This window comes from Microtus pennsylvanicus, chromosome 18 (genome assembly GCF_037038515.1).
Source record: "Microtus pennsylvanicus isolate mMicPen1 chromosome 18, mMicPen1.hap1, whole genome shotgun sequence".
NCBI lineage: Eukaryota > Metazoa > Chordata > Mammalia > Rodentia > Cricetidae > Microtus > Microtus pennsylvanicus.
Genome location: NC_134596.1, coordinates 33,642,781 through 33,662,769, shown reverse-complemented (window position 1 = coordinate 33,662,769; position 19,989 = coordinate 33,642,781). Strand labels below are relative to the sequence as shown.

Here is a 19,989-nt window from a genome sequence, read left to right as displayed (position 1 = left end):
GCGATGTGCAACTATACCCAAGTTTTCTATTCCATGTTTAATTCTTTTCTTGTTAGTATGCAAGAAATAACTTTTGATCATGAATGAGAAGCAACTTTGAATTATATAATGTCTTCCAGATTGCTCAGAAGAGATGAATTCATGGCAGTGAAACACGGACCTTAGAAGTCTAAAGTTGTGTGTGTCTGTGTTCATAATTGGAATTTAACTTTTCTCCTATACCATGTGGACCCTGAGTCCAGAACAAAGAAGTGGGTTGCAGAGATGAACACTGATATGGGATTTTCTGATGAGTAGCTTAATATTCTTTCCATAGGGTGACTTGTGTGTATCTGTGAGGTGACTCCCAAAATGCTGAGAGTGTTCTAGAAAATTCACATTCACAGCAGGTAGTTGTAGGTAGAAGGAGTTAAGGAAAAAAATTACATTACCTTCTGTTGAAAGAAGGAGTACCCTATGGGATGAGGAGATGAGAGAAAATATTTGTACTATAGCTTGTGAGCAAGGAAAGAAGCAGGAAATATGAAAATCTGGTTTCAGATTCCCCACATTATTTTTACTGTGAAAAACAAGAAATTATTTTCCTACCTTCATTTTCCTTAGCTGTAAAGTGTGGCTAATAAGAAATTTAAAGGTTTGTGAGATATCAATTAACTATATATGCAATGCACCCTACACAGTCTACTAGGTACTCAAACTGATTAGTCATAGATATTTTTTTACATAGCAGAAACATTCTTGCTTCATTTAACACATGAGTCAATATTAATATTTTTGAAATAGATATTCTACATTTTGGATCTGGTGCTATATTTTATATATCATTGACAAGATAAGGAATATTCTAAGAAATGGCTTTGCAAACATTTTACTTTTTGCCTTCACTAATGATAAGAAACTTTAAAAACAGTTTAATACTCCTATGTACATATAATGCGTTTATATCAAGTCTACCTTCCATTCTCAGTTTTCCAATTCTTCCTAATTTTTCCATCATTTCTCTCCCAATTTCCTGTTTTCTCTCCTACTGTTCCTCCCTCTGTCTCACCTCTTAATACCTACTGGATTCATTTAGTACTGCTTATATGTGCATGGGTGTGGAGTCACCTACTGGACTGTCAGTACACTTGTAGATCCCCAGAAAATTAACCATTAAGTAAGCTAAGAAATACTTTGTAGTGCATTTGAAAAACTGTGTAGAGAGGTCTGGGAAATGATTCAGTCTGTATAGTACTTGCTATGCAAATATGATGACCTGAATAGAGATTCCCAGCATCTACACAAAAGGAGAGTCATCTATGCATATTAAAAAGAATCTGAGAATAAGGTGAGCCCCTTGTCTCAGACTCAAGTATATTTATCTCATGTTTTCTAAGACCCTGTTTTAAGACTTGCTTATTGACAATATCAATTGTCAATTAACAATATCAATCCATGTTTAATTTGAAACCTTCTTTCAGAAATGAGATAGGTCCAGTGTTAACTTTTGATCTCCTATGCACAAGCACAGCATAAACACACACACACACACACACACACACATACACACACACACACGGGGGGGTGATAGAGTGAGAAAGTAAAAATTTGTAGTGTGATCAATTTTTAGAGGGTTGTGAAGGAACTTTGAAGGATCCTGAAGATGCAAGATTAGGCTCAGAATCTTTAATAATTAAGAACTGTAGGAACTTAGGAAAGCTACTTAACCTGTGCCAATGTCAGTTTTAATTTTAGTAAAATAGAAATATTGTAACAGTATGAGATAAATCATTTCACCCAGAAAACTCATATGGTGAAGCAAATCCTAATACCTTGGTGAGTATATTTGGAAATGAGATCTTTAAGGAGATGATTGACTTAAAATGAAGTTATGAGACTAGCACAGTCTGATGGAAGACCCCCGGAGAATGGCAGACTTAGAGGGAGATAGGGTCAAGGAAAACTCTATGAAGACACAGGAAGATCTTTTGGCCACACAAAAAAGGCCTTAGAAGAAACAAGCTCTGTTATCACTATGATCTCAGACTTATAGCCTCCAGGATTCTAAGAAGGAAGGAGAATAATTCATAATATAAACGATTACTGATATTGATATTGGCATTAGCATTATAATTTGATTTTGAGCTATTCTTCTCTAGGGCTCTCTAATATATTCTACAATATCTTTTATTCCTTCAAGGCTTAGGCCAAATACCACTTCTATGAGAACTTCAACAAGAATTAATTTTTTTGTCCTTTGATTATCATATTGTTACAGTTTTTGAGTGTGTGTTTGATAGAAAGAATTTCTTCACTTTTTTCTCAGTTCTTTGTCTATTATCAAGTGTGCAGAATTCACTAAAAGCAATCTTGTCACCTCACTCATTATTATATATATCGTATACTTACCATAGTGCTTACTCACAAACCAGACACTGTGAGTAGAATCATTCATACTGACCCATACATTTTACAGGCAATTTAAAGGAACTATCCATCTAATTGGAAAACCACAATTTTACCAAATTATTAAAGTTGAGTACAAATTGACTATTTTAGGAATTGATCAGAATTGGAAAAAGGAGGATTGAAAGAGTCGCTGGTGATTTGAACCTGGCTCTACTCATCCACTCACTGATCCTCACCAGCTAGGACACAACTTGCTCTATCATCAAGAAGATGTCTGGTTCTGGAGATAAAAGCCAAGAGAAGACCTGCCCTTGTCTTCCCAAAAGCTCAAGTTGGGTACATAACTCAACACAGTGTATTATGACACCATACCATATTCAAAACCTTTATACCTTAGGAGAACAGTGTAAGGATAGATAGATTCTGCCTGGGTAGGGATGTATCAGGTAAGGGGACCAATGGGGAGTTTAAAAAAAAGCCTTGCCTGGCATATCAAGTTGAGGCAGGAACAAACTCCTCCCTACTGCATCAAGGCTGAATAAGGCATCCCACCATAGGGATTGGGTTCCAAAAACCTATCTCATGCACCAGAGACAGGTCCTGGTCCCACTGTTAGGGTCCCCACAAACAGACCAAGCTTTAAAACTGTCAGCAACATGTAGAGGGCCTAGGTTCCCTGCAGGTCCCTAACTGTCTATCAGGAGTCTGTAAGCTACCACAAGCTCAGGGCAGCTGTTTCTGTGGGTTTACCCATCATGATCTTGATGCCCCTGTTCATTGATCTCTCCTCCCTCTCTTCAACTGGACTCCCAGAGTACGGTCCAGTTCTTGGCTGTGGATTTGAGAAATGACTTTTAGAAATCTTGCAATGTAATAGAAAAAAGAAAAGATATCCCAAGGAGACTGTCACTCTGGCATAGTTGAGCCCAGGGCTTTGTATTCGCTCAGAACTAAAAGGAAATGTATATTCTAGTGCATGTACAAATAACAGATAACGGTGGGTCTTGCAAGTAAGCAAGTCAGTCTAAATAGTACTGTGAAGCCAGGAGTGGTCAGTGGAGGGGTTTAGGTGTTTAGTGACAGTCATATTTAACTAATACAGAAGTAGATGAAGAGTCAAGTTTGGGGGTCTAAAGGGACTGAACATGTACTGAATATGCCATCTATTTGAATGGAGACTACTGGGAGAAGGTGGAGCCTCTGTCTGTGTGGGAAATAACAGCATCTCATTGGTTCTATTTTTTAATGTCTCTTGCTAATGACAGAATCCACTGGAGGGGGGGTATTTAGAAAGTATTACTGAAAACAACTCTTTTGAAAGGAAGTCACATTTGAAAAGGATAGAGTGCCAGGAATGACTAACTTTAAATGAAACATGAATAAAGGACACATGAAATTCAAATGATCTCAACATCAACTGACCACCATTTTAACTGCATACTTTAAAACTGTTTAACTTAGGCAATGAAAGTGAAAAGTAATCCTTAAGGAACAGGAAAGAATTAAGATGAGATTAAAATCGCTTAAACTAATGAATAAGTTTGGAGAGACTGAACATAAGAATCGAAAGGAGACATAAGAAAGAAAATCAAGTAATAAAGGCAGTCAGAAGCACAGTTCCAGTCACCCTGGAGGTCACTCGGTGATCCCAGGGGTTGCTTGGTGCTACTGGGTGTTGCTCTACTGGGTGTCGCTCAGCAATCTCAGAGGCCTTTCAGGACTGCCCCTTTTGCTTAGGACTGCTGCCACTGAGGTTGCTGCCTTGGGTCTACTCTGACAGAAGTCGCTGGCTCAGGCCTGCTCTGGTGGAGGTTGCTGGCTCAGGCCTGCTCCCTCAGAGGTCTCTGACTCATGCCTGGTCCAGCAGAGGTCTCTGGCTTGAGCCTGCACCCTCAGAAGTCCCTCTCTTGTATCTGCTCCTGTGGAGGTCACTGCCTTGGGCCTGCTCAGGTGGATGTCGCTAGCTCAGGCCTATTCCCACATATATCCCTGGCTTGGATGACAACTTATGCTGGAGAAGATGTGGGGTAAAGGGAACAATCCTCCATTGCTGATAGGAGTGAAAACTGTTACAGCCACTTTGGAAGTCAGTGTGGAGATTTCTCAGAAAATTTGGAAACAACCTTCCTCAAGACCCAGCAATACCACTTTGGGGCATATACTCCAAGGCTGCTCAATGTACCACAAGGACATGTGCTCAATTATGTTCATAGCAGCATTGTTTGTCATATACAGAACCTGGAAACAACTTAAATGCCCCTTGACCAAAGAATGGATAAAGAAAATGTAGTACATTTACACAATGGAGTACTACACAGCAGAAAAAGAAAGTAATGACATCTTGAGTGAGGTAACCCAGACCCAGAAAGATAAATATCATATGTATCCACTCTTAAGTGGCCTTTAGACATAAAGCAAAGAAAAAATAGCCTAAAATTCACGATCCCAGAGAACCTAGACAGCAATGAGGACCCTAAGAGAGACATACATGGATCTAATCTACATGGGAAGTAAAAAAAAGACAAGATCTCCTGAGTAAATTGGAGGCATGGGGAACATGGGAGAGGATAAAAGGGGAGAGGAGAGGAAGGTAAGGGAGAAGAGAAAAATATATAGCTCAATACACTCAATTTAAAAAAGAAAAAAGAAATAAAAGCAGTGAAGTTCTAATTTTCCTTACCCAAAGACAAGCTTATCTTTAGGGGGTAAACCCTGCACAATGGACTATTAGGAAGGAAAGAGGATTGTGATATGCAACTAAACTGAAAAACTTTGTAGTTGGCAGAAACTAATTTCAAGTCAAATGAATCTGCTTTTACTCATGAAGCACAGTTAGACAGTGGGACTCAATGAGATGGTGTTGTAAAAAGCTGGCCTCTCCAGACTGTTCGGAATATAGGTAGGGGACTGATTCTACATTTATCTCTTGATAGAAAATACTAATTTGTTTTTAGAGCCGCAGCACTCTAATGTGTGAAATCATAATGATGAAGTTTATCTTATCCCCCTCATTAAGGTCTCCATTAATTTCTGTAGTCATTCACTGTGCTATAAAACATTGGCCCTTCTTACTCCTCTCTAACTGTAACAGTATCCATCAATCAAGCTTCATTTCCACTTCTTAACAGATGTTAATAATTAGCATTCTACCTTCACCTTCTAGATCAATGTTTTAGATTCCACTTGTAGGTGATAATGCACAGAACACCTTTCCCAGGCTTGCCTCACTTGATGCGACAGTGCAGGGCTTTTGTTGTAGCTGGTAGGAAAATGTATCTAGGTTTTTTTCCTTTATAGATTATACCCATATGTTAAATGCTGCTGGTATGAGAATCTTTGTTTCATTTTGTTTGTTGCGTTCTATGATGATGAAATGTTTGACCTAGTTTTAACCATGAATATGAACAGTATTTATTTCCTAGATCCACTTCCTTAAAACCAAAATTATACTTCCTTAAATGCATGTTCTTTTTTAAATAATTTGAGTTATAACTTCAATTGCCTTACTATAATGAGAAATAAATACTTCTGACTTGTTGGGTGGTTCTCTTTTATCCAGTAGAATGCTAAGTGTTTTGAAATGTATTGTTGCATGATTTATTTATCCAATAACAATGCAAAAAGGGTTATTAGTAAAATTCTCAGTAGTGAGAGTTAAATTAGATACACTACTTGCCAAGGGCTATTCTAAGTCATCTCAATCCTAAATATTTCTTTTACATTATATTTTAGTAACATCCATATTTTACAGGCAAGAAAACTGAGTGGCAAAGAGGATAAGCTTACCTATCATTTAAATGACTAATAAAATTAGGTAATTGAAGAAGGATTCAAAGCCAAGTAGTCTAGAAGTTGTAGATGTCTTTGGCCTTAATGAGGTTCTGTCTTTAAAATGTGGTTTCATTAAAGCCCCCACATGCAAGTAAGCCAGCAAACAAAAACTGAGAGCTTGGATAACTTCATTAATTTATTCAGTTAACATGTGGAGCCACTGGGGTTAAAACCATTTCTGCAGATCTCAGTTTCCCATTCCATCCAGTACTTTTAAGCATGTTATTTTTGCAAACACAGATGCATGCAGCGTAAATTGTGTGACTAGGATAGCTTGCAATTAAGAAAGGAGAGAGAGAGGACTTTGAGAAAGACTTATTGAGTGAAAAAATCTGACATTTTACAAAGAAATGAACATTTCTTACGTATTCTTGTCTGTGTCCATAGAGTATAGACCAGAGTTTGTCTATGCAACAGTCCAGCTAAAACTGCCTGGAATGGAAAGTATATACAATGCATTTTCTTAAAATATTTATTCTTTAAATAATATTCAGTACTAACTTAGGCAGGCAAAGGCAATATATTGCAAAGTTGGAAACAAAAAGCTTCAAAAGGCAGATTCTTCCCCCAAAGGAAGTTTTAAGGGAAAATCACTTTTATCCTGATATCTTCATTTATTTATATTATATTATCATTATATCTTAGCAAGTGGTCTTGATTCTGAGGTGGAATGACATCTTTAAGTTCTATCAACTAAACTTGATCATTAATGGTAATAACAGTTAAATAACTTCATGATAGATTTGGTATTGGCACACTTCCAACACAATATTTCAACCAAAAGTGCTAGACAATAGCCTCTTTATCCTCAAATAGAGGTTCACAGTACTATACCAATATTGTATACATCATTAACTTCTGTACTTCTTTCCCAGTTATGGCAGATTGTACTGAGCCCCCTCCCCAACCCAGGACTACAATGGAGAAGTTCATCATGAAGATGAGATCCTTATTTGTGCTTGAAACTATTCACTGCAGACAAGCGCACATATGACATTTCATATGTAAATTTTAACCTTTATAGTTTCATAAATAAAGGTTATGACCTTGTGGAAACCCAAATAAATTAGGCAATCATTTCTCCACCTAATAACCTACTAAGAGACAGAAGATTATTGTAGTCACAGATGCACAAATAATGCAGTTTCATAGTCTTTGGTCCTCCTGATGCATCCATTATCAGCATATGTTCTTTATTTTCCTTATGGTTCTAGATTTCATTTTAATGAAATCTACCAGAGTCTCATTTATCATCTTAGATTGCCACTTTATCCACATTCTTACCTGGTCTGTGAATCCCTAATTTCCATATAATTGTTGAAAAATAAAATAAAATAAAACGAACACTTTGATTTGGTTTATTTGGATTAAAAATTAAGAGTGGATTTCTGCATCTATTTCCATCAGTTTCTAGATGAAGTTCTCAGGAGATCATGTCTACTTCCCCTTCCTAGGTGAATCCATATATGTCTCTCTTAGGGTTGTCTTTGTTACATAGCTTCTCTGGTGTTGTAGACAAATAACCACTGGGCAGAGCTCCCAGAGTCCAGTCAAAGAGAGACAGGAGAGATAATATGAACAAAAGGGTCAAGATCATGATGGGGAAACACACAGAAAAAACCGGCCCCAAATAGTGGGAGCTCACTGAATCCAGAATGACACCTGAGGAACCTACATAGGACTGATCTAGGCCACCTGAATGCAGGTGACAGTGGGTGGCTTGGGCAGTTAGTGGGGTCATTGGCAATGGGACCAGGAGCTATCTCTAACAAATGATCTGGCTTTTTGGAGTCCATTTCCTATGCTTAGCCTAGACGTGTCAGAGAGTGGCAGGGCTTGGACTTGCTTCAACATAGTGATGGAACAGAACTCATTGACTCCCCATGGGAGGCCTTACCCTCCCTGAGCAACAGATGGGGAGTGGAATGAGGGGAAGGTTGGGAAGCAGGAAGAGGGGATAAAGGAAGGAATGGGATTAGTATGTGAGATATATAGATATAAATATAGGTATATTAAGACTGGAAAATACATGGCATAAGTTAAATAGCAAAAATCTTTGTATTTTTGCCAGAGGACTTCGCATTAATTTTGCATCCAGTGGAAGATGTAGTTACCATTTTATCAAGAGGATGGTATGAAACAAAACACTGCATGGAAGATTTATTTGAAAGTGTTGTACAGGAAGACTTTTTAATTCTCTTTTACTTTTAAGATTTGAGGTAGGGGACCAATACGTATGATGTGGATAAGTACCAAGGGCCTACACTAAATATAATAGAAGCTAGAAGAAGTAATGTTAGAAGACATGATAAAAAAAAAGCAAAGAAGGTCACAGATGTTTCAGCACCAGGAATGACATTTGTAAAGAGAAAATTGACTGTGAACTGAAATGTTTCTTTCCGACTAACAGCAAATGTTCTATGCACACTTCAGCATATTTATAGTTTATAATTGGAGAAGCATATGGAACACAAATCCACAAATAATTTACACAGTAATATTACTGGTATCATTGGAATTTAAATGACAAGAAGAGTGTGTTTAGTCTAGCGTAATGGGTGAAGATAATGTAAAGCATCCTTCAAAAAGTGAATTTATCCGGGGCCGACAGCCTAACATTTGGATCACAACAAATGGTCCTCACTACTGGAAAACGGAACTCAAGAAGGCGCAGATGAAAGGCTGGGAAACAGATTCTTCTCTTTGTTTCGCTCCACCTGTCACTATTATTCCTGTAGTTAGGATCTGCAGCTGTATATATCCAAGTCTCTTCCTTTTCCTGCTCAGTTAATCTCTTCTAATTGGAGTAATTTAAAAATAAAGTCATTCCTTAGAAAGGTTGTTGATCTGTGTGATACCTAATCAGGAGTTTTAAAAAGGTAAACTGACATATTGAGCAAAGGGAAAACCCGTGACTGTGAAGGAAGGGATGGATGGTAGGAGAGAAGAATGGAGGGAGTAATGGAGGGAGGAAGGACTGAAGAACAAAAGAAAGGGTCTGTCACTGGCAAGTACATAGAGATAGATATGTTTAAGGACTTTTATTTTATTATATTTTATTAATTTTATTGAGCTATACATTTTTTTCTGCTCCCCTCTCTTCCTCTCCCCTCCCTTCAACCCTCTCCTATGGTCCCCATGTCCCCAATTTACTTAGGAGATCTTGTCTTTTTCTATTTCTTATGTAGATTAGATCCATGTATGTCTCTCTTAGACTTTTAGTCTTGGTTGTAGTGATGCTATTAATTTCTAGCTTAGCTCTATTGCCAATAAATATTCTTTTACCATTTCAATTTTATTTCATTGAAATTCTAACATGGACTACTGAAATAAAACTCTGTTTACATTGGAGTTAATATCTTTGATTCCTTTGCCACATGAGGAGCAGAATAGCCATACTAGACTGAAGAAAGAACCCTGGATTGGTGGAAGATGATTCTGATTAAATTGTCCTCCTAATCACTTAATTATGTGTGGATTTTGAAACTACATATTCATTCATTAGTCTCACTATTTTATTACCTAAAATTAATTATACAATTTTGGCACTATTAATAAATAAGAAACAAAGGGAGAGGTCTAAAGCGCTGCCCTCCTGAATGTGTTTTGAATTCCTTGTATTGTTCTTATACCTGATACTCTTCTACTTTTCTTTTAGCATTTCCTTAGCGTGTCATGTCCCACAAATGCTAGCATATCTGTTCCATGAACTTTCTTTGTTTCAGTATCAGAGGTTTGTTTTTACTTAGTTTTGAGTTCTATGTTTAATGACTAACCACAAAATCACATGAGGTGCGAGTCCACGGTTTCAGGCTCTTCACTGTATGAGTTATCTACCACGTCTTGGAAACACACAGCTTCATCACTTTATTGGATTTTGTTATAACAGTATATTCATTCATTTATGGTGTAGATTTCCAGGAACCTCAGACTTATGACGGAATTTCAGTCCTAACCATGAGTCTGAGTCCTTCATTTCTGTCAAAATTTTAACTATTAAGTTACGGAGACTAACAGTCAGTAAGGATAAGAACAAGCCTGCTTTTAAAGGTAATTAATGGTCTTCTCAATTTCTCTCTTATCTCAGAATGTGTTTGAGTTTAGTGTTTAATGACACAGCCATATATGTGTGGAAAATGTAAAATAATCTTTAGTAATACATTCGCAAAGACTTTATCTGTTTATCTAAAGAAAATCTCACATTCTCTCAGTTTGGTATCATTTTGAACTTCTTTCTCTTCTTTTCTATTTTTTTAGTTTTGTATTAATTTTCTTTTAGTAATTTGTGTTACCCTTCCTTCCATAGCTCTGCCAAGCTCCTCTCGCCCTTCCCTACACACCCAATTTTGGGGCAACCCTATCGTATTTGAAAAACTCATCAATTCCAATTTCTGGTACCCATAGACTCTCGGATTTGTACCCATCCACTAGAACGTGGTCAACTTACCAGGGGGCTACATCCTTAATAAAAGCTGACTCTCCTTGGCCCAGCTATCAGTTCTCAATATCTTCTACTCAAGGGAGAACATCTGATAATTTAGTATCTAGAACAGAGGGACTTATCTGCTTTGTAATTACACAGACAATAAATTTAGAAATGTAATGAACATTTTCTTAAAAGAAATGAAATGTCTTCCCTTCCTTTAGCACAAGAGAGAATGAGACAGCACTGGGAATCAGAAAAAGAGCAGAGAAAGGAGGTCACACTGAGGGTCAGCAGGTGAACTTTATGGAGTGCACTGTTCTCGGATTAACAAAGTGTTGTCGTTTTCAGTTCAGTGATGTGAGCAAGGGCTTTGATACCCTACTTTCTGGAGATCTCACAGAGGAGGGATTACTGTGAATAAAAGATTCTGTGTGATTTCCCTTCCCCAAAACATTTTACTCCTGGTTTGTTAAGGTAAATGTGAATAATGTCAATCTTGAATTTTGTTCTATTTCTTGCCTCTCTTCTCTTAAAGATGAAGGGAGTTTTACTGCTTCTTGTTCTTGTGAAAAAAATGACATCTAAACAAACCTTGTTCTTTTGATCAATATATACATCTTTCTCTGATGAATAAAGATGTGGCTAAAGAAAGCTCTTTGAATGGCATACCACTCTGACTTACTGGGCACAGCAATCTGTCTCTTCCCACATCCCACAGCTCTGTATGCTCCTTATTATTCTAGATTATGTGACAGTTTGTACTCCACAAATGTATCTTGTCTTGATGCTAGGGTTGGGAATAACATCCTCTGTTTTGTGCAAAGTACATAAAGAAATTATGCTTTGTTACTAACAGAAACACTCAAGGAAACATAATTATATTAGTAATATAAATTCATGAAATCAGAAATAAAGTGGATATTAACATTTCCTATGAATATTTTGTACTTTACTAGTTGTTATTTGCTTAATTTATCATTTAAGAACAATATGGATATTTTTCACTTTAAATATAGCTTTCAAATTGAAACCATATAATTTTTCATAACTCAATTTATAAAGCAGACCATCGTTCTTCACTTCTAATATTTTTCTACCATTCCTTTGGCAAAATTCCTATAAATCTTTACCTCATTGACCTGCTATTTATTATTAAAATAAAAATCTATTCTAAATATTATTTTTCTCCTTTCTCTTGCTACCACATTATTAAAATATTCTCTCCAATTCAGCATTTTCTATTTTTATTCGATCTACCATCAGCTAGAGTTCAATTTTTGTGTTTACATTTTAAAAGGGTAAATGAGCTCCCAAACCCAAATCAATATATTGAAACACTTCTCTGCAGAACCTCATGCTGTGACTTGATATAAAGACAGACTCAGAAATTGGCTATTGAGTTAAGTAAGTTATTAGTGGATCTGCAATCAGATATGACCAATATCTATAGAAGAAACAGATACAGGACACAGATGCACACAGAGAGGACATGAGGATACAGGAAGGATGGCCACGTGCAAGCCAAGGACAGAAAACCTCGGGAGAATTCAGCTCTCTTGTCATTGGTTGCAAACATTTATTCTTTGAACTATATTAGTATAAATGTCTGCTCTTAAAACACCAAGCTTGGTACTATGTTGTGACATTAAAAAATTGAATTCTCCAGGTGGTGGTGGCTTACACCTTTTTTATTTATTAATTTTTTTTGTTGAAAAAATTTCCGCCTCCTCCCTTCCCCCCACTCCTCTCCCCCTCCCCCACTCCTCTCCCCTTCCCTCCACTCCTTTACCCCTCCCCCAACTCCATTCCCCCTCCCTCTCAAGGGGTGCACCCACACAGTGAGACAATGGGGATGTTCTATCGGGAACTCACCAAGGCCAGCTGGCCTGGGTCTGAATAAGCATGGGATAAATTTGGACTAGCTGAACATAGCGGACAATGAGGAAGAATGGGAACTCAAGAACAATCGCAGTGAGTTTTTGATCCGACTGCACTTACTGGCTTTGGGGGAGCCTAGGCAGTTTGGATGCTCACCTTATGAGACCTGGATAGAGGTGGGCGGTCCTTGGGCTTCCCACAGGTCAGGGAACCCTGATTGCTCTTTGAGCAGATGAGGGAGGGTGACTTGATCGGGGGAGGGGGAGGAAAATGGGAGGCGGTGGCGGGGAGGAGGTAGAAATCCTTAATAAATAAATAAATTTTAAAAAAAAGGTCTGAAAATCAGTCTGGATTCCCTCCCCTGTGGAAAGTCCAAGGTCCTCCCCCCTCCATCCAGGTCCAGGAAGGTGAGCATCCAAACAGGCTAGGCTCCCACAAAGCCAGTTCATGAAGTAGGATCGAAACCTAGTGCCATTGTCCTTGGCTTTTCATCAGCCTTCATTGTCCACCATGTTCAGAGAGTCCCGTTTTATCCCATGCTTTTTCTGTCACAGTCCAGCTGGCCTTGGTGAGCTCCCAATAGATCAGCCCCACTGTCACAGTGAGTGGGTGCACCCCTTGTGGTCCTGACTTCCTTGCTCATGTTCTCCCTCCTTCTGCTCCTCATTTGGACCTTGGGAGCTCAGTCTGGTGCTCCAATGTGGGTCTCTGTCTCTATCTCCTACAACCTTGTTGCTTGGAGATCAAGATTTAAAAATCAGAACTGCTTATTACTAAAACCTGTGATCTTAATCATCTGATATAAGGTCTGCAGGTATCCTGTTTCCTGGCCTTTTGATTCATTGCATAGCTATCTTGGATCTAATATTTGGTGCTACTATAGAACTTCTGATCTTTGGTCTCTAAGTAGGGGAGATAAGATTTTCCCACAATCCTACTGCTTTTGCTTGTCTTAGATAAATATCCTGTTGTCATGTTAGATATTCTTTACTGTCTCTGGGAACTAATAGTTTGCATTCCTCCCCACTTAATACCAACCTGTCTGTGTGGGGGTTATTTTGACTATGCCCTGAAAAATTTGGATCATGATCTTAAGAATCTCTTTAGATTTAACAGTTCAGTGATAATGACAAAGACCTAATTTTCTATCCACTGCTGTCAATGAAATATTTAGGTTAACAATATTATAATTTCCCTCCTTCAAAGCACATTGATTCTACAAAGCGTGGAGAGATTTTTTTTTCATTATAGGACATGTTTTAGGTTACTAGTCAGAGCAACTGATTTATGTATCACAAGATAGAGTACAATTCAGTGTCCCTGGATGATATATTTTATCCCACAACAAATGTTATTGATAACCCGCAGTGGATGCCTGACTCAAGATTATCAATTACACGGCACTTTAGGAAGTCCTAGTGGATGGTTTCTATGTGTAATGGATGTTGTTAGATTCCAGAGGTGATCAATATATAGACTCTGTCAGCAGAGAGCTCTAGATACAGTGGGAGAGACACACATGAATCAATCTAACAAAGACAAACAGTTTTAGGAGCTAGATCTAACAGGATAAGGAACTGTGGGAATATGGTCAAATATTACTATAATGGCACAATGGCAATTTATAATAGGAAATTAATTCTAATTCAGAGGAGAAAACAAGGAAGCATTTTAAACCTGATTATGGTCCTATAATAAGAAAAGAAACAAATCTGTCAGAGACAAGTTCCCCTCTGACATCCCATCTGATGGCAAGAGCAGAGTTGAAGATATTTCTCTGATTTCTGAGATTACCTCCTTCCATAACCCTGATATTTATGCCTTTCTGAGCAAGCTTCAGCCTCCAGTCACCAGTTGGGAAGCAATCTGTTGTTCATTCCTGAAGTCCCAGGGACCTGTCTTGCTGCCACCAGTCTGCCTGGTTTACTATGCTGCCAATTTCGTTCCCCATCTGATTTGAGGGCATATGGTTTGGTGTAGCCAGCAAGCTAGCCCAGGGGACACTTGATGAGTAGAGTAGAAAGAAGGCCTCCCTGGCAAATAGAGCCAAGAAATCACTGCGGAAGAGATCATTAATCTGTAGTTGAGATGGAGGCAGGTTCGCTATTCCTAAAATGTATTGTCCTACACTCAGAAGGCAGGCTTCAGAGAACTGCAGAAGTAGTAGTATCAATGCTGGAGAGCACTAAGAAAACAGCAAATGGAGAATATGTAGCGACTTATAAAGATCCTTCTTACTCCATATGAGAGGTAGTCTCTGTATACTGTGTTGCAATTTACAAAGTTGAGACCCATTATTTAGAAGAAGGTAGTATCACTACCAGCTTTTTCAATCCACTTAAGATCACGGAGCAGCACCAGAAGTTTTTCGCAGACTTTGACTCCAGAGCTAATAGATTTTCTGTCGCATCATTTCTCTTTATCTTTAGGATCTTGAACCTTAAATAGGAACCACTGAAGGTGAGCATCTTATCCTGCTCTTTCATCCTCTGCCTCACTCAGTTGTTCTGTAAGTCTATTCACACAGTCTCACTGCCATGTCCAATAACATCAGTCCAGAGTGTAATAAGCAGTTAAAATGTCTTGTGTGAACTTGTAACTCTAACTGGCAACAGACCCCATCTTTGTCAGTCTGGTTTTAGACTGCCAGTTTGTAATTCTTTCTACTTGGAAGGTGTCACTCTGTAGCAACCACATTCCTTGACTTCTGTTAAAAACAACCATTGCGATTAGTTCTAGCATTGTCATTGGAGGAAGAGTATCCTTTCTTTGTCTACAAAGACATACATCTATTATTTTATGAAGTTCCATCTAGCAATATAACCAAAATGATATTATTATATTATTTCTATTATGTATACACCCTAAAAGCTCTATGGTTGTCAGCAAGTCAGCCATGTCTTGTCTGTACTGCCTACTATTCCTACATATCTGTTTAGTTAGTTTCATGGCTTATGTGCTTATTATAACCTCTACTTCTTTGTGGCTTCTACTAACGACACATTTAAAGATAAGAAAAGGAAAACAGAATACCTCCATGATTTGTCTAAGCTCTCAATGGTATTCGTTGAGGAATTCTAACTATTAAAAGTTTTAAATCCAGTGATCTTTGCTGGTAGCAACCACTCCCAACACATTGCTATTTCTGTTAAAATCCTGAAATGTTAAATGTCAGGAGAGATGACAGCTGCTTCTCTAAGGTCCGAATGACTAACACTTTTAAACAAATCTTCTCACACCCACGTATCTGCTTGTTTTAAAAATAGTAATGAACCAAATGAGTTCTAAACCATGCAAATTCCTGTGAAACAATTATATGTCTTTATCTCTTCCATTAAAACTGTCATTCTTTTTTTTCTTTTTTTATTTAAAAAATCACTTTTTATTTTATTTACCAACTCCAGTTCCCCATCCCTAGGGAGAAACCTGGCATTAGAGAAATTCCCAGGGATCCACAAGGATGACCCCAGCTAAGACTCTTAGCAATAGTGGAGAGGGTGTCTGAAAGGGCCTTTCCCTTTAATCCAGAAAACTGTCATTATTTTTCCCTTCTGTACATAGTTCATTCCCTACATTCATGATTTTACTCTTAACCCCAAACATTTGCAAGCTTTCAAATCCTCAGCACATAGCCTAAGGAATCATGATAGCTGTTGGGAGTTTGACATTCCCTATCTCAAGTCAACCTGTAGTTATTGACACTTTAATATTAGATTCTGAATCTATTCCCCTGTCCTAATATAATATTAAATAAAAAGCAGCCTACACTGTTCCAGATATGTCTGAATTGACACCTGAACTGATACTGTAGCTTAACTTGAATTTTTCTCCTTCCTTATCATGCTCTCCCACTTCCTGATTTCTCTTCACTAAGTATTACTTCTATAAAGATTTGCACTTTAACCTTTGCTTAGGGTCTCTCAAGGTAACAGACCAGACCACCATAATTTATAAAGTTTTGTATGATAACTAAAATTTATATGATTGTTACACTGATAGTCCATTTAAGTCCAATGAACACACAATTTATGAAGAAATGTCAACCAACCTGTCCACAAAAGCATGATGAAGAAGAAAAATGGGATCATTGGCTGATCCCTGGACTTGGGACATTGTTCCGTTCATATAGATATGCAAAGCATTGTGCATGCTGCTCTGAGAAGAGTCTGCTATCCCTGTGAGTGGACTGGCAAAGCCTGTTGACAAAAAAGATAATTTTTAAAATTAGTATACCTAAATGACTGAAAATCTAAGTAATCATTTCACCTCATTTATAACTATAGAGGAAAGCCTAATTCTACAAAAACAAAAACAGTAAGTAAACTCATTTGATGTTTCATTCAGAATATCCATTGAGATCTTTGCAGAACTGAAAGGTGTCAGCTGGATTAATTGGTGAGATAGGCTGTGTCATTATGGACTCTCTCATGATGCTTGTCCGTTAAGTCCTTTAACTACTACTACAATGTGCTAGGAAACCTTTGTAATAGTCAGCATTCACTCTCATTTAGATGCATAACAACCCCTAGAGGAGTCCTTACAGTATCTTTGTAACTTCTTTTTCTCTGGTTCTAACACATACTTTAGTTTTGGATCCTGGTACCAGAAGAAGCATGACATTTGTCATTAACCTTATTGTCATTCATCTGTAATTATCCTAGGGACATCAGGTCATAATGTTTTTGTTTTTGTAGAACATTCATTTCACAGCTAATTAGAACTCATTTTCAAAACCAAAATCAAATCCTCATGTCTTTGTAAGGTAAGAACATACAAAACCCTCCACTTCATTTTTCAGGTTGGTGAAGTTTAGGGATATACTAATCAAATAAAATTTATGTAACAGTTCATCACAGTCATGGTACACTTAGAAACTGGTAAGAAAATAGATAGCGAACATTTACACAAAAGAAAAGTAAGTATATAAAGTATGATATGTGATGCTTAGCTTGATTTAGTCATTCTGTAAAGTGTATACCAGCATCATAATATCATGTACCATAAATAAAAACAATTTTATCTCTCAATTAAAAATAAGATAAAAACAAATTAACCTAATACACTTTTCTATAGCTTGATCATTAACATTACATACTTTGACAACATTGGCAGTAAAATTTGTAATATATTTGTTTTTGACATCATAGATAATTTTACCATCTCTGAAAAATGGTGTATGAAAAGTAGAAACAAGATGATTTTTTTTTTCTAAAAATAATTATACAAGATGCTTTTGGGGGTGAAGTAGTGTCAGGAGTCCTTCATCACCTTCCGTTATGTGTGGTTTAGAAAACTATAGTAGGATAAGGATGGAAAAATAAGGTCTCCCCAAACTCCCTATGCTTTGTATTCTTCTGAGAGCCTGACGCACTGCGTAACCTCGTTTGAAAACACTGATGCGGTAGGATATTTACTAGAAAGAAATACAGCGTTCATCAATTTAGGTAACTTTTTTGCCTCACTTTTGTCATTGATATAATGGAGGAAAGCTAAACACATTTCTTAGTATGTAAAAATTAATTCTGATGGCTGGTGTGAAAGCACCTAGCATCGATCTGATAGCAGCAGAAGCATCCTGAGTAATAACTTCCCTCTCTGCTTCTGGTTTACTTGATAAATGTGTGCTCGTTGCTGAATCTGCTAACAAAAGCATGCCTTTTCTGTGTGTGGCTGACAGAGGTTGGCAATAAGATAGTTACCTACAAGGGGACTTTAATGATTTTAATGTGGGACAAACATTTAGAGATTGAAATGATACTAACATGAAAATATATTATTTTCTCTTTTACTTCACAGTTCAAATGGAGATGTAAGCTATGTAGATTAGAGCTACTGACATTGTCTTTATAAAAGAAAAATGTTTCCTCTGTCAATTTTACTTCCTGCGTTTTGCTCTTTTCTAAAAGAAAAATTACATTACTTCCATAAAGCCAAATTCAAATATTATTCTTGTACATATTCTCATTTGAGCAAAGAGATTACTTGCAACTGGACAATATTGTTGGTGTCACCATTTTACTGATGAGAAAACAGCAGTTTGTAGTTTATGTAACACAACTAAAGTCAAACTAGTATTTGAATAACAAACAAATGAAACACGACCGTGATTGACTTCCGAACCTGTGATCTTTTCCAAATAGCAGGTTTTTCAAATAGATCAGAAGTGAAAGCCTGGGAAGTGAGATCAAATAATTTATTGTGACTTCTATAATAAAAATCAGAGTCTCAGATGCTTCTGTATTTAAAAGATAAATGTACAACAGAGACTGAGAATAAAAGGATAATCTCCTAAAACCTGTGAGGCTATGTGTGAACTTGCTGGCTCAACTCAGAAATCTCTTTGTGCAGCGTTCTTCAAATGAGTTTGTACCCTCGTCACTTTCGAAGTCAACTGTATTAAGGAACGCACAGGATGTTAGAAAGCTATTGCATTTGCTCATTGTCAGATTCCCCTTGGACAGGGAACATCCCACAACCCGGTAGGGAATATGGTAGCAACCCTATATGCCAAAAATGGCTCCAAATTCTTTACAAAGGGCAGCAACAATAGCTCAATATATTGCGAGTTACATCTTTAAGTTTATTTGCGTTGTTCCTATGGGAAATTTAGGAATTGTTTTAGATGAATGACATCAGGCAGCTTCAATTTGCCAATCCGTCTCCTTCCCTCTTTTATTTCTCCCCCAATTCTCCTCTGGAGAGGTTTGGCTTATTTGTTTGTTTTAGATTTCGATGTTTATCTCTGATACCTGGAGATTTGGATTTAATTGTTTTAGAATTGAATTCAGTCACTTAGAGTCTTAAAAGCCCCTAAGTGATTCTAATGTGCAATCGGGGTTGAAATTTACTGATTTTGACTAAATGGTTCTTTGTTCTCCAAACCTAAACTATGCTTTAAAATATTTACCTCTGATCACATTATTTTCTTCACATGAGCTTCTTATCTTTTATATTTTGACATTAACAAAAAGAACCAACAATAATTTTACCTTTAAAATTTCAATGTTCCAACTCAGGCTGTAAAGTATTTTCATAGAAGTAGCCAGTCCATATTTTCTTGAGAATGAGTTAGCTACTATATGGTAGGGGATGTAAAGGCATTTTCATATTTATTTTCTTGTTTAACCAGACACCTTTCTTTCCGAGATGTGCGGTCATAGGTGACATTGAATGTACTTTCTTATACCTCTGAGTTTTGATGTGTGAAAATACAGGTGACTAGATTTTCACTAGAGCAAAGCATATTTAACTTAATTGGTTTAATTTAACCTGAAATTAATATTTGAATTATATTAATATTTTCAATGTCATTTGAAAATAAAAATGAAGAAAGAAAACAAAACAGCAAATTTATCTTAGTGCACGTGAGGAGATAAATTCTTCTTCTTCTTCTTCTTTTTTTTTTTTTTTTTTGTTTTTCTTGTTTTTCGAGACAGGGTTTCTCTGTGGTTTTGGAGCCTGTCCTG

General features: G+C 37.1%; 1 protein-coding gene across 2 annotated transcripts in view; it reads right to left on the bottom strand.

Moving 5' to 3' along the window:
• The window catches only part of Tyr (tyrosinase), a 40,456-nt gene that overhangs the window by 5,774 nt on the left and 14,693 nt on the right, over nucleotides 1-19,989 (bottom strand). The window contains exon 3 of one of the 2 annotated variants that reach the window (XM_075952954.1): nucleotides 16,572-16,719. The exons of the other annotated variant lie outside the window; for it this stretch is intronic. Within the exon in view, the coding sequence (XP_075809069.1) occupies nucleotides 16,572-16,719 (148 nt within the window). The remainder of the gene's footprint in view (nucleotides 1-16,571; nucleotides 16,720-19,989) is intronic. 2 annotated transcript variants of the gene reach the window in all.